At 50.5% G+C, this 13,257-nt stretch overlaps 1 protein-coding gene across 1 annotated transcript; it reads right to left on the bottom strand.

Annotated features, from left to right (window-relative positions):
- Window positions 1-1,484: 1,484 nt before the first annotated feature.
- Window positions 1,485-8,250, bottom strand: EEF1G (eukaryotic translation elongation factor 1 gamma). Its single transcript, XM_073658477.1, has 9 exons — window positions 8,054-8,250; window positions 7,909-7,972; window positions 7,681-7,823; window positions 7,072-7,215; window positions 6,805-6,934; window positions 5,029-5,227; window positions 3,965-4,137; window positions 1,889-2,013; window positions 1,485-1,777 (listed from the first exon to the last, which is right to left on the bottom strand). Exons 1-9 carry the CDS (start codon window positions 8,231-8,233, stop codon window positions 1,619-1,621), a joined length of 1,317 nt encoding a protein of 438 aa, XP_073514578.1. The 5' UTR covers window positions 8,234-8,250; the 3' UTR covers window positions 1,485-1,618.
- Window positions 8,251-13,257: the final 5,007 nt, after the last annotated feature.

Here is a 13,257-nt window from a genome sequence, read left to right as displayed (position 1 = left end):
TCTGCTCCGCAACCCTGGAGGCCCGGCGCAGTTCTTTGGTAAGTTTAGTGTGCCAGGGTTGCCTGTTGAATGTGCGAGGTGTGATGTGTGTGAGAGGGGCGATCGAGTCTAGAGCTGAAGCTATTGTGGTGTTATATGAAGCAGCAGCAACGTCTGCATCGTGCAAGGAATTTATGTCTGTGAGAGGAAGGAGGGATTCAGAGAGAGAGTGTAGGTCAAGGTGTTTGAGATTTCTGCGAGGGTGTGTGAGTTTGTGGAGTGGGGATTGTGCACCCGGAGAGGAGAGGGTAGAGAATGTGAGGAGGTTATGGTCAGAGAGAGGGAGTGGTGAGTTAGAGAGGTTAGATAGGGAACAGAGGCGGGTGAAGATGAGGTCCAGTGTGTGGCCATCTTTGTGGGTGGGTGTGGAAGACCATTGAGTGAGTCCAAAGGAGGAAGTGAGGGATAGGAGCTTAGAGACAGACGAGTGGGGAGTGTCAATGGGGATGTTGAAGTCACCCATTATGATAGTGGGGATGTCAGTGGAAAGGAAGTGAAGCAGCCAGGTAGTGAAATGGTCTAAGAAGGTGGTGGCTTGCCCTGGGGGTCGGTAAACGACGGCCAGTTGGAGGTTGGAGGGGGAATAGATGCGCACACAGTGCACCTCAAAAGAGGGGAGTGTAACGGAGGGTGGCAGTGGGATTTTGGTGAAAGCGCAGAGTTCTGATAGGAGGAAACCTACGCCTCCACCATGTTTGCCATTGGGGCGGGGGGTGTGGGAAAGGTGGAATCCGCCATATGAATTTATCACCCGCTCCTGAGAAAAAATACTGATCGAATACTTACCAAATACTGATAGCGGGGCAGTGGTCTTAGGGTACAAGTCTGCAGTTACTCTATGCAACTGCACATTTGTGAATCCTCACATTGCATGTGGTCAAGGTTTTCCTGTGCTGGGCGTGTTACCGCAAGTATGTGATTTGCATATATATTATTTTATACATTAATATTCTATTAATAGCAATAAATATAATTTAAATTATTATTGTAATTATGTTTTTTTTTTCCAGCTGAAAATATTCAAAATTTTGCCACACTTTTCCAAAAGTGTGTGCAGAAAATGAGCAGCAATTGACAGGAGAGGATCCATGGATTGTGTCAAAAATAAGCATTAGTGAAAGCGCAAATGTATTTTCACCCCCTCTAGAATGTACGTGGCGTACAATTTCTCTTTAGGGTTACACCAGAGTATCTTTTCGGATGGACCTATTTTGTTCTCCATCAGACCGCACGCCGATGTAAAAAAATCGGACACATCGTCGGCCCCTTAGAACAACATCGGTCCAGTCGGAAATCAGATTTTTTCTCGGATCGCACTTGGACCGAATATAAGATCATGTGCACGAGCCCTAACCCTACGTGAAAAACTCGTGTGAAATATGGCTACACCGAATGGAAAAGAAAAATAAAAAAATAAAAAAAAAGTCACAAGACACACTGCAGCGGATGGTTGACTTGTTTTTATTTTTTGGGTTTGCCGTCTTAATTTAAAAGGCTTGATTGTTTCATTCAAAGAGAGCGGTGAGCGGTCCTGGGCTCGGCAGTGGACAGACAGCTCCTCTCTCCCTCCCCAGGGTCCTCACTTGAAAATCTTGCCCTGGTTGAAGGCTTTGCCCACGTGCTTGAACTCTCCTTCCCAGCAGAAATACTCCTTCACCAGGGTTTTGCACTCCTCGCTGTCCGTGTCCAGCTTCCGCCAGTTGTAAGATTCATAGTCTATTTGCCAATCCTCGGACAGCTGTAGAGAACAAGGACGAGGCGTTAAAATAATGCAAAAATACAGAGGCCACGAACTACGCTGCAATTTTACATTTGGTGCCGGTACATATTACTTTTCGCGCACACTTACTGTGAATGCCAAATCCTGGCCTCTGAACACCCACACGCCGGAGATAGAGCTGTCGTTGTTGGTGCCGAACAGGATAACGCTGGCAAAGCCAGTTTTACGCAGTTTGTCCAGACGCTGGAACATACCTGCCGAAAAAGAGGGAAAAACATTAACATTTTGATGGTTTTCCAAACTTGCCGATATTCAGGATCTTCAAGACAAGAAATTTGGTGCAACTGCGACACTTAATAGTTTTCTTGACCAAGTTTACTTTGACCACATTAAGGGGGCTGTTCTCTGGTACAGCAGCTAAGCCCCTATTCACTTCAATAGGAGCTGAGCTGCAGTACCTGAGAATGGCCACTAGACAGCGCTGTGCTGCTCCGGCTCCATACAGTATGTACAGCTGACTGCCAAAGACAATAACTAGGGGTGTCGGACCCCACTGAGCCAATATTGATAACCCATTGTAAAGATGGACAGTCAACGTGACCAGCCTGGAAAACGCCTTTTATAAATTTGATGCACTTGATAGAAGTTAAATTTCTAAGGGCCCGATTCATCTTTACATTTTTGCCAGATTTTTGGTGTGAATACACTTCTTAATTAGTGACTTTTGTGGTTTTCAGATCCAAGGCACAAAATATCCTGCAACTCTACTCCAGCCACACCTTCCCTGGAGCACTTTTTTTTGCAACTTTTCCCACTAAAAGTCACAAAAAAAAAAAAAAAAAATAGTAAAGACTAATTTGGGTATTGTCCAAAATATATGAATCACGTGCGCCATTTCAATGAATTTTGATCAAAAACACAGCAGCTAGAAACAAGAAGGGTATTCCAATCTCAAGATCTTACCCCAATATATAGTATAGCAGTAATAATATTTGCAAATAACTTCAATTAGAAATGTAGCATAGTTTTTCTGATTTGCTGTGTCACTTACCCTACCTGCAGGACATTGCAGTAGCTTAGTGATCGTAACCATGGATACCTAACAGCTGTCACTAGGAGTGTTTGTAACCATGGATGCTAAAGCCACTACAATGCCCTGCATATGGGGTAAGTGACAAAGCAAATCAGGAGAACTATACTAAATAATAATAATAATAATAATAATATTGGGATAGGATCATGGAGATGGGAATACCCCTTTAAGCTATACAAATGATGAATCGGGGCCCCATATCTCTTCCCAATTCTTAGTGCCAACAATAAAGCAAAGCAACTTCACACATCATGAGGAGCTACATCTGCTTTATTTGCAGAAGGGAAAAGGAAAAAAAAAAAAAATGAAAAGTTGCAACCTGCATCTGCTCTAGACTATGCAGGGACCCGGTCGCCCGCTCTGCACTCTGGAATGGAGGCCGCAGCGCAGTTTATAGCAGGCTCGGTCTCGCCAGGATTAATGACCACGTTAAGACATGTGGGGCTATGGCCGCCAAACACAAATGTATACAGCAGAAAGGCGTCAGGATCTGTGATCACCTCCTCCCACACAGCGATACTAGTTCCCGAGCTGCGCCCTGCCCTAGGGATGTACAGGGCATCGGCAGACCAGCCTGGTGTTTTCTCGACACTCCCATTAAGAAGCCCAGCAGCCCGTCCCTGCAGTCACCCTTGGCCGAACTCCCATGTTGGGAACAGCCCAAACAGGCGCCTGTGCACATACACTCCGCACCTCTCCTGCACCGCTGTCTTGTGCGGACCTCGTCATATCCAATGACAGGCCGTGTAGTCGGCGTGTTTCGAGTGCCTTATAAATGGAATACGGGTCAGTTTACTCCAACTATACAGACCGTGTAGAACTACAAGTCCAAGTAAAACAAACTGCAAGTTTGCAGGACAAGTGGTAACATGCCAGAGAGACAGAACACAGGACTGCAAGTGGAAATACAAGATATTGCAATGCCCTGCACATGGGGTAAGCGACATAGCTAATCAGAAGAACTATACTACATTTCTAATTGGAGGCATTTGCTAAATATTATTACACCTACTATATATTGGGAGGATCTTGGAGATGGGAATACCTCTTTATGGCTAAAAGAAAGTGCAATCCGCCCCTTGTATCGGCCGGACGTGGCATCAGTCACCTACCGGTAATCAGGTTGCAGCTCATGAAGCTCTGAGTGAGTTCACTGGGGAAACTGTACTCTGAGTACCAGATGGACCAGCCTTCCTTGTCAAAGTGCTCCCAGAAATAAGGCAGAGCCACCGATACCGTGTCTTCATTAGAATATTTTCTTTTAAATTCATCCATAATGAAGGAACTGGAAAGGAAAGACAAGAAGGGACACTCAGCAAGTGCAGACACCGCACGCCTGACGGTCACAGCAAGGTCAGTCCCTTCAGACGCTGCGCCCCCCGCTCAGTACACACACGTGAGTCCAGTGGGCGGTCCAATTAGTGATTGACAGTTACCACTGCACAGTCATACAGGGAAGTCCGTCAATCACCAAACAGGACCGCCTACTGGACTCCTATGCAAGTTTTAATGAATCTTTTCCAAACACAAATATCAGTCTTCTCAGCTTCTCCAGCTCTACACCATCCAGTGCAGATCAGAGACAGTCACCATGACCCTTCTATATAGAGTTATGCTACCACTGTATTATTTTGACCTTTTTCGCAATTTTCTACTATTAAAAATAATATCTAGTTAATAAGATCCTTTCTGCCTCATGGTTCTCTCTTTGTATGTAGCTAATATTAGTTGGCCGACGTGCCGCCATTGTCATCACATGCAACTGCAAAAGTCTATCAATGATGTCACATGTATTGTGTTTTTCATGTGTAGCTCTACATTACACTTTTTTTTTTATTTATTTTTACACACATTCACTTCAATGGGTAAAAAAAATGCTGCAAAAATTGACATGTTTCAGTTTAAAAACAAAACCTCAGCTGGAAACACACAAGGAAAAGACACACAAGTGTTAATTAGTTTTTTAAAAATACAATTTGCTACTACTATAAACCGTGGGGATGGGACACAGCCGGCACAGGACAAAAAGGAGTAGATCCATGCATGTGCTGCAGAGACCACCTATTTACACGTATAACCCGATTTACCAGTGCAGAAATTTCTACTATGAATCAGCCACAGGAGAACAGGGAAACCGTAACACGGGGACAGGAAGGGTGGTGTGCAAGCCCCTTACCTCTTAGGGAGGTGGGCATAGGGGTCCTTTGACTTAGGCTCCGCTGCTAGAGCCTTTTCAGACTCGTCGAGGTCCTCCTCTGCGGCCGGTGCTGGGGGAGGCGCGGGCTTCTTCTCCTCCTTTTCTTTCTTCTGCTCCTTGGCGGGTTTCTCTTTCTTGGGGGTCTCTTTCTTAGGCTGCATTTCTGCAAACTTCTTAGCTGGTAAAAAAAAAAAAAAATACTGACATTAAGCATTTTATAGTAATAAACAATCCTAAAAGGTTTGCTGGGACTACAAGCGACTCCATTAAAAAAAAATCGGAGAGCTACCAGCAGCCATTATGTCCTCTTGGACCAGCACAAGCCTTAAACTTTCCTATTGTCTTGAGTAGTAGCGGATGTGCACCACTCGGCAGTGGCGGCCACCAAAGAGGACAGCTGATTGGTGGAGGTCTAATACCCGACACGACCATCAATCTGATATTAATGACTTGCAGCGTACATTAAAAGGTCTGATCATTAATATCATGACTACACAACCCCTTTAATTTAAATGTTGGAAACGCTTTGTGGCATTTATGCTAAATGTGCATACGGCCCTATATCACATTTATGCACAAATGCTGGAAAATAGGTTACAATTATTTTCAGACACGTTCTGTACCACATCTGACAGCAAATATCAGGATACCGTCCCAGTGTACAATCTATGACATCCGCGCATTCTGCAGCTCATCCTCATTCAAGTCAATGGGCCTGAGCTGCAATATCAGAGGTCACAGACAGATGGCAGTAGTAAGTAACGCGATATTTTAATTAACCCCACCATCCTGTGACCAATTTATTTTTTACTTCCATTTTCTTTTCCCTCCTTTTTTCCCCAGGAGAGGAGTTTATTTTTAGCAGGATGAATTCTAATCTTGAATGACACCATTCATTAGAACATATAATGTACTGGAAAAAAGAGCCTTAAAAAAATGTCAGTACAATTATGGAAATATCAAAATTCTATAATTTTTGGACTCTCGACCTGTAGTTTTTACTGGTACCACTGACAGACATATGACATTTTGATAGTTTTTTTATTCTTCTTCTCCTTCCATTTTTTTGGGGGGGTGGGGGGAGATGACTGAAAAAAAACATCTATTTAGGCATTTAAATTGTTTTATTTCTTGATGGTGTTTAACATATGGTTCAAAATTATATAATTTTTCTAATTTTTGGACTGGGAAAATAGAGTACGAGTCAAACTTTTATCTATATAAAAAAAGTTTCATTAACTTTCCTTTTTTTTTGTTCCCCTAGGGAATTTAGACCTGCGTACGTTTGATCACGTGTAAGATTCCCATAAAGCCTAGAAGCGGACATAGAAGAACAAATAAGGTGGCAACATTTCTACCTTCACTAGTCCCCCTCCCCCCCCGGCTGCAATAATGAGAATGTCGCAGTCACGAGATTACGCTCCGGCTGTTAGAGGCAGGTGCCCACTGCATAAGGCCATGTTCAGATGGAGCATTCTTTGAGGTGGTCAAAAATACACAGGTTTTTATGATGTGATAAAAAAGAAAAGTTACATTTTTTTTTTTTTTTGGAGTGGAGCAGTCTTGAAAAAAAACAAAAACCTATGCAAAGTACTCTGTGGGGTGGGCTCGTCCTATGTCGGGAAGGGGTTAACGTTCAGACATCTGAGATTGTAGACTCAAGGGCAGGCTAAGATATTTCACAATAAAGTCGCCTGAATGAACATTGCTCTAAATTCTTACATTTCATTTAAAAAAACCAAGAAGAACCCTCACCATCAAACTGAGCCATCTTGTCGCACAGCTTCACTTCTCCCAACACTGCATGGAACTGGGGCTGGTTCACACAGGTTATAAACCATCTTGTGACATTACCAAAAGGCTGGCGGAAGGAAGGGTCCAGGACCTTTGGGAAGCAATTCTGGGTATCAGCACAAATTCTGGAGGATAATCATGCAGGCATCTGGATAGCGCTGATGTTTAAAGTCCAGAAAAAGTCATCATCCAAGAAGAATGGGATCGGAGGATGGAGACAGAACGTACCTGTTTGTAAAGCCACAGGAGGGAGCATGTAACTGCGACGTCAGCCAGAGTGACCCTCTCACCAACCAAGAAAGTCCGAGTCCGAAGATGAGCGTCTAAGGTGGCCAAGATGAGCTTTACCTCCTCCTTGGCTTGTTCTGTAGCCTGATAAAGACACTAGTTATCAGCTTACAGGGAGCAGCAGATTTAGGTAAAGGCTTTATTAATCTTACCACTGCGGTATCCACAGCATTACTTAGCATTGTGGACATTGCAATGCAAAACGGGCAACATGCCAGTCGCTTTTTTTTTTTTTTTGCAGGAAAGGATCAAACATGCAATGAAATATTGCAGATTTAAAATCAGCGCTGATTGGGCGCTGGGGGTCACGTCTCACCACAACCGAACGAGAGTACCAAGTCCACGAGTGCCGACACCGCAGGAATAGTAATAACAGCGCCAGCAGGGGAGGTGAGTATAAGCTTTATTATTTTATCGGGGCCAAGTGTGGGGTGTGAGAAGGAGTTGTCCTAGTAGTGGAAAACTCCTTTAAAAAGGGAGTAAGCGGAACATACGAGAACCCGTTAAAGTGCACATTTTACCAAATCTTTCTGGAAGCCGACAACATACCTGCTTGTTAAACTGCATGATCCCCAGAGTAGGGAAAACCCACGCGCTGGCCGGAGGGACAATGTGGTTGTCTGCAAAACTGACCCATTGGAGGACCTGGGCCTGGTCTATGCGAGAGGTTCCACGGAGATCATCGTTACCCACTGGGGAACATTGGAGAGGGAGAAATGGGGTTACACGTACACACGACACAGGTGTATTCTACAGAGAACCACACACTCGACTTACCATAGTGAGCGATGGCGCTGCTCTCAAACAGACAGAAGCCGTCATTACCCTCAAACGCTGGAACCTACAGTTAGAACATCAGGTTGGTCAGTGCGATGCCTGCCTGGCATTGGGGCGCCGTACAGATCAGATCAGCATTGCTCACCTTCCCCAGAGGAAACTTCTTCAAGAATTCAGGCGTTTTGTTCGTGACACCAAACTGGAATTCTGGGGCAGAGGAAGCAACGGTGATGGGAAACCCCGAATACTGAGCAGCGATGAGGGGCTTGTATGCCCTCCAGTTATCAGGGTACGTGTACAGAGTCTGCAGGGGGAGAGAGGACATCAGGTCAGGTACTGGAAGAACACGAGTCCATATACACATTGCACCCTCTCTCCGTCAAAACCTCAAACTGTGTCCCATAATAAGGGGTCTGGCTTCTCCTCTCCAGAAACGGCCGTATGGTGAATTTACACATGAGACCATTAACAAGAATCAGCATAGTATATACTGTCCGGGACAGTATAGAATAGAGAAGGAGATGCTGAGAAGAATGATGAACATTTTTATGGAAAAAGTTTCAGTAAAACTTTTTAGTTTATTCATCGACTTCCCCAATGTTTGTAAGCAGAGCAGTCCAATGGGTGGTCCTACTAGTGATTGACAGCTCTCTGCAGTAAAGGGAAGACTGTCAATCACTAATAGGACCACCCCTAAGACAACTCAATGAATCAAATAAAAACTTTTACAGAAACTTTTACTATAAAGTAGGTCTTCGTCTGATCGGCTCCTCCTGCTCTATAACACCGCGCCTGCAGGTCAGACATCATGTTCAACATGACAGGTCGCTTTACTGGAGCGTTTTATGTGATGGCGTCATCCGGAGTCACGGGCTCAAGATTAAAGAAAACTGAGGACAAATTGGAGAAGTAATCCAGGACAAGCAGCGCCAGGACCCACCCCAGTAATAGCACAGGGCACAGACTGGGAATGGATGGGGCAGTGTCACAGGATTGTCAGGTGGGGAGGGGCGGCTGCTACCAGGGCTGGCAGAGGGGGGCACACCGGCACAGATACCCACATTAAGGCACCCCCTCCAACACCGAGAGCTGATGAATGGGGCACAATGGAGAAAACATGAGGACAAGTCACAGCGGCGATCCCTACACTGATCCCACAGAATGGCTCCAGGCCAGGAGACCCCCCCCAACACATAATGAAAGAACCCCCCCCCCCAGCACACACACACACAATGACAGAGGAGTCCTCCCCCCCGCCCCCCAGCACACACACACAATGACAGAGGAGACCTCCCCCCGCCCCCCCAGCACACACACACACAATGACAGAGGAGACCTCCCCCCCCCCCAGCACACACACACAAAATGACAGAGGAGACCTCCCCCCCCAGCACACACACACAAAATGACAGAGGAGACCTCCCCCCCCCCAGCACACACACACAAAATGACAGAGGAGACCTCCCCCCCCCCAGCACACACACAATGACAGAGGAGACCTCCCCCCGCCCCCCCAGCACACACACACAATGACAGAGGAGACCTCCCCCCCCCCCAGCACACACACACACAATGACAGAGGAGACCTCCCCCCCCCCCAGCACACACACACACACAATGACAGAGGAGACCTCCCCCCCCCCCAGCACACACACACACACACAATGACAGAGGAGACCTCCCCCCCCCCCAGCACACACACACACACAATGACAGAGGAGACCTCCCCCCCCCCAGCACACACACACACAATGACAGAGGAGACCTCCCCCCCCCCCAGCACACACACACACAATGACAGAGGAGACCTCCCCCCCCCCAGCACACACACACAATGACAGAGGAGACATCCCCCCCCCCCCCCAGCACACACACAATGACAGAGGAGACCTCCCCCCCCCCAGCACACACACAATGACAGAAGAGACCTCCCCCCCCCCCCCAGCGCACACACACACAATGACAGAGGAGACCTACCCCCCCCCAGCGCACACACACACAATGACAGACGAGACCTCCCCCCCCCCCAGCACACACACACAAAATGACAGAGGAGACCTCCCCCCCCCCAGCACACACACACAAAATGACAGAGGAGACCTCCCCCCCCCCAGCACACACACAATGACAGAGGAGACCTCCCCCCCCCAGCACACACACACACAATGACAGAGGAGACCTCCCCCCCCCCCCAGCACACACACACAATGACAGAGACCTCCCCCCCCCCCAGCACACACACACAATGACAGAGGAGACCTCCCCCCCCCCCCCAGCACACACACACACAATGACAGAGGAGACCTCCCCCCCCCCCAGCGCACACACACACAATGACAGAGGAGACCTCCCCCCCCCACCAGCACACACACACACAATGACAGAGGAGACCCACCCCCCCCAGCGCGCACACACACAATGACAGACGAGACCTCCCCCCCCCCCCCAGCGCGCACACACACAATGACAGAGGAGACCCCCCCCCCCAGCGCACACACACACAATGACAGAGGAGACCCCCCCCCCCCAGCGCACACACACACAATGACAGAGGAGACCCCCCCCCAGCGCACACACAATGACAGAGGAGACCCCCCCCCAGCGCACACACAATGACAGAGACCTCCCCCCCAGCACACACACAATGACAGAGGAGACCTCCCCCCCCAGCGCGCACACACACAATGACAGAGGAGACCTCCCCCCCCCAGCGCGCACACACACAATGACAGAGGAGACCTCCCCCCCAGCGCAAACACAATGACAGAGGAGACCCCCCCAGCGCACACACAATGACAGAGGAGACCTCCCCCCCCCCAGCGCGCACACACACAATGACAGAGGAGACCTCCCCCCCCCCCCCAGCGCACACACACACACAATGACAGAGGAGACCCCCCCCCCCAGCACACACACACACAATGACAGAGGAGACCTCCCCCCCCCAGCACACACACACACAATGACAGAGGAGACCTCCCCCCCCCCAGCACACACACACACACACACAATGACAGAGGAGACCCCCCCCAGCGCACACACACTGACAGAGGGGACCCCCCCAGCGCACACACAATGACAGAGACCTCCACCCCCAGCACACACACAATGACAGAGGAGACCCCCCCAGCGCACACACAATGACAGAGGAGACCTCCCCCCCCCAGCACACACACACACACACACACACACACAATGACAGAGGAGACCCCCCCCCCCCCCAGCGCACACACACACAATGACAGAGGAGACCCCCCCCAGCGCACACACACACAATGACAGAGGAGACCCCCCCAGCGCACACACACACAATGACAGAGGAGACCTCCCCCCAGCGCACACACACACAATGACAGAGGAGACCTCCCCCCAGCGCACACACACACAATGACAGAGGAGACCTCCCCCCCCCAGCACACACACACACAATGACAGAGGAGACCTCCCCCCCCCCCAGCACACACACACAATGACAGAGACCTCCCCCCCCCCCAGCACACACACACAATGACAGAGGAGACCCCCCCCAGCGCACACACAATGACAGAGACCTCCACCCCCAGCACACACACAATGACAGAGGAGACCCCCCACCCCCCCAGCGCACACACACAATGACAGAGGAGACCTCCCCCCCCCAGCGCACACACACAATGACAGAGGAGACCCCCCACCCCCCCAGCGCACACACACAATGACAGAGGAGACCCCCCACCCCCCCAGCGCACACACACAATGACAGAGGAGACCTCCCCCCCCCAGCGCACACACACAATGACAGAGGAGACCTCCACCCCCCAGCGCACACACACAATGACAGAGGAGACCTCCCCCCCCCAGCGCACACACACAATGACAGAGGAGACCCCCCCCAGCGCACACACAATGACAGAGGAGACCCCCCCCAGCGCACACACAATGACAGAGACCTCCACCCCCAGCACACACACAATGACAGAGGAGACCCCCCACCCCCCCAGCGCACACACACAATGACAGAGGAGACCTCCCCCCCCCAGCGCACACACACAATGACAGAGGAGACCCCCCACCCCCCCAGCGCACACACACAATGACAGAGGAGACCCCCCACCCCCCAGCGCACACACACAATGACAGAGGAGACCTCCCCCCCCCCAGCGCACACACACAATGACAGAGGAGACCTCCCCCCCCCAGCGCACACACACAATGACAGAGGAGACCTCCACCCCCCAGCGCACACACACAATGACAGAGGAGACCTCCCCCCCCCAGCGCACACACACAATGACAGAGGAGACCTCCCCCCCCCAGCGCACACACACAATGACAGAGGAGACCTCCCCCCCCCCAGCGCACACACACAATGACAGAGGAGACCTCCCCCCCCCCAGCACACACACACAATGACAGAGGAGACCCCCCCCCCCAGCACACACACACAATGACAGAGGAGACCCCCCCCCCAGCACACACACAATGACAGAGACCTCCCCCCCCCAGCACACACACAATGACAGAGAAGACCTCCCCCCCCCCCAGCACACACACACACAATGACAGAGAAGACCTCCCCCCCCCCCCCCAGCACACACACACAATGACAGAGAAGACCCCCCCCCCCCCCAGCACACACACAATGACAGAGGAGACCTCCCCCCCCCAGCACACACACACACACAATGACAGAGGAGACCTCCCCCCCCCCAGCACACACACACACACAATGACAGGAGACCTCCCCCCCCCAGCACACACACACACACACAATGACAGAGGAGACCTCCCCCCCCCAGCACACACACACAATGACAGAGGAGACCTCCCCCCCCCCAGCACACACACACACACAATGACAGAGGAGACCTCCCCCCCCCAGCACACACACACACAATGACAGAGGAGACCTCCCCCCCCCAGCACCACACACAATGACAGAGGAGACCTCCCCCCCCAGCACACACACACAATGACAGAGGAGACCTCCCCCCCCCAGCACACACACACACATGACAGAGGAGACCTCCCCCCCCCAGCACACACACACAATGACAGAGGAGACCTCCCCCCCCCAGCACACACACACAATGACAGAGGAGACCTCCCCCCCCCAGCGCACACACACACAATGACAGAGGAGACCTCCCCCCCCAGCACACACACACAATGACAGAGGAGACCTCCCCCCCCAGCACACACACACAATGACAGAGGAGACCTCCCCCCCCCAGCACACACACACATGACAGAGGAGACCTCCCCCCCCAGCACACACACACAATGACAGAGAGACCTCCCCCCCCCCCACACCCACACAGGGCCCCCAGAGAACTCCCCCCCCAGCACACACAATGACAGAGGAGACCT

The sequence above is a fragment of the Phyllobates terribilis genome, unplaced genomic scaffold (assembly GCF_046119375.1).
Source record: "Phyllobates terribilis strain yellow unplaced genomic scaffold, ASM4611937v1 Scaffold_13__5_contigs__length_258822181, whole genome shotgun sequence".
NCBI classification, from domain to species: domain Eukaryota; kingdom Metazoa; phylum Chordata; class Amphibia; order Anura; family Dendrobatidae; genus Phyllobates; species Phyllobates terribilis.
The sequence above is the reverse complement of the archived record's forward strand: the minus strand, read 5'-3'. Positions and strand labels throughout refer to the sequence as shown.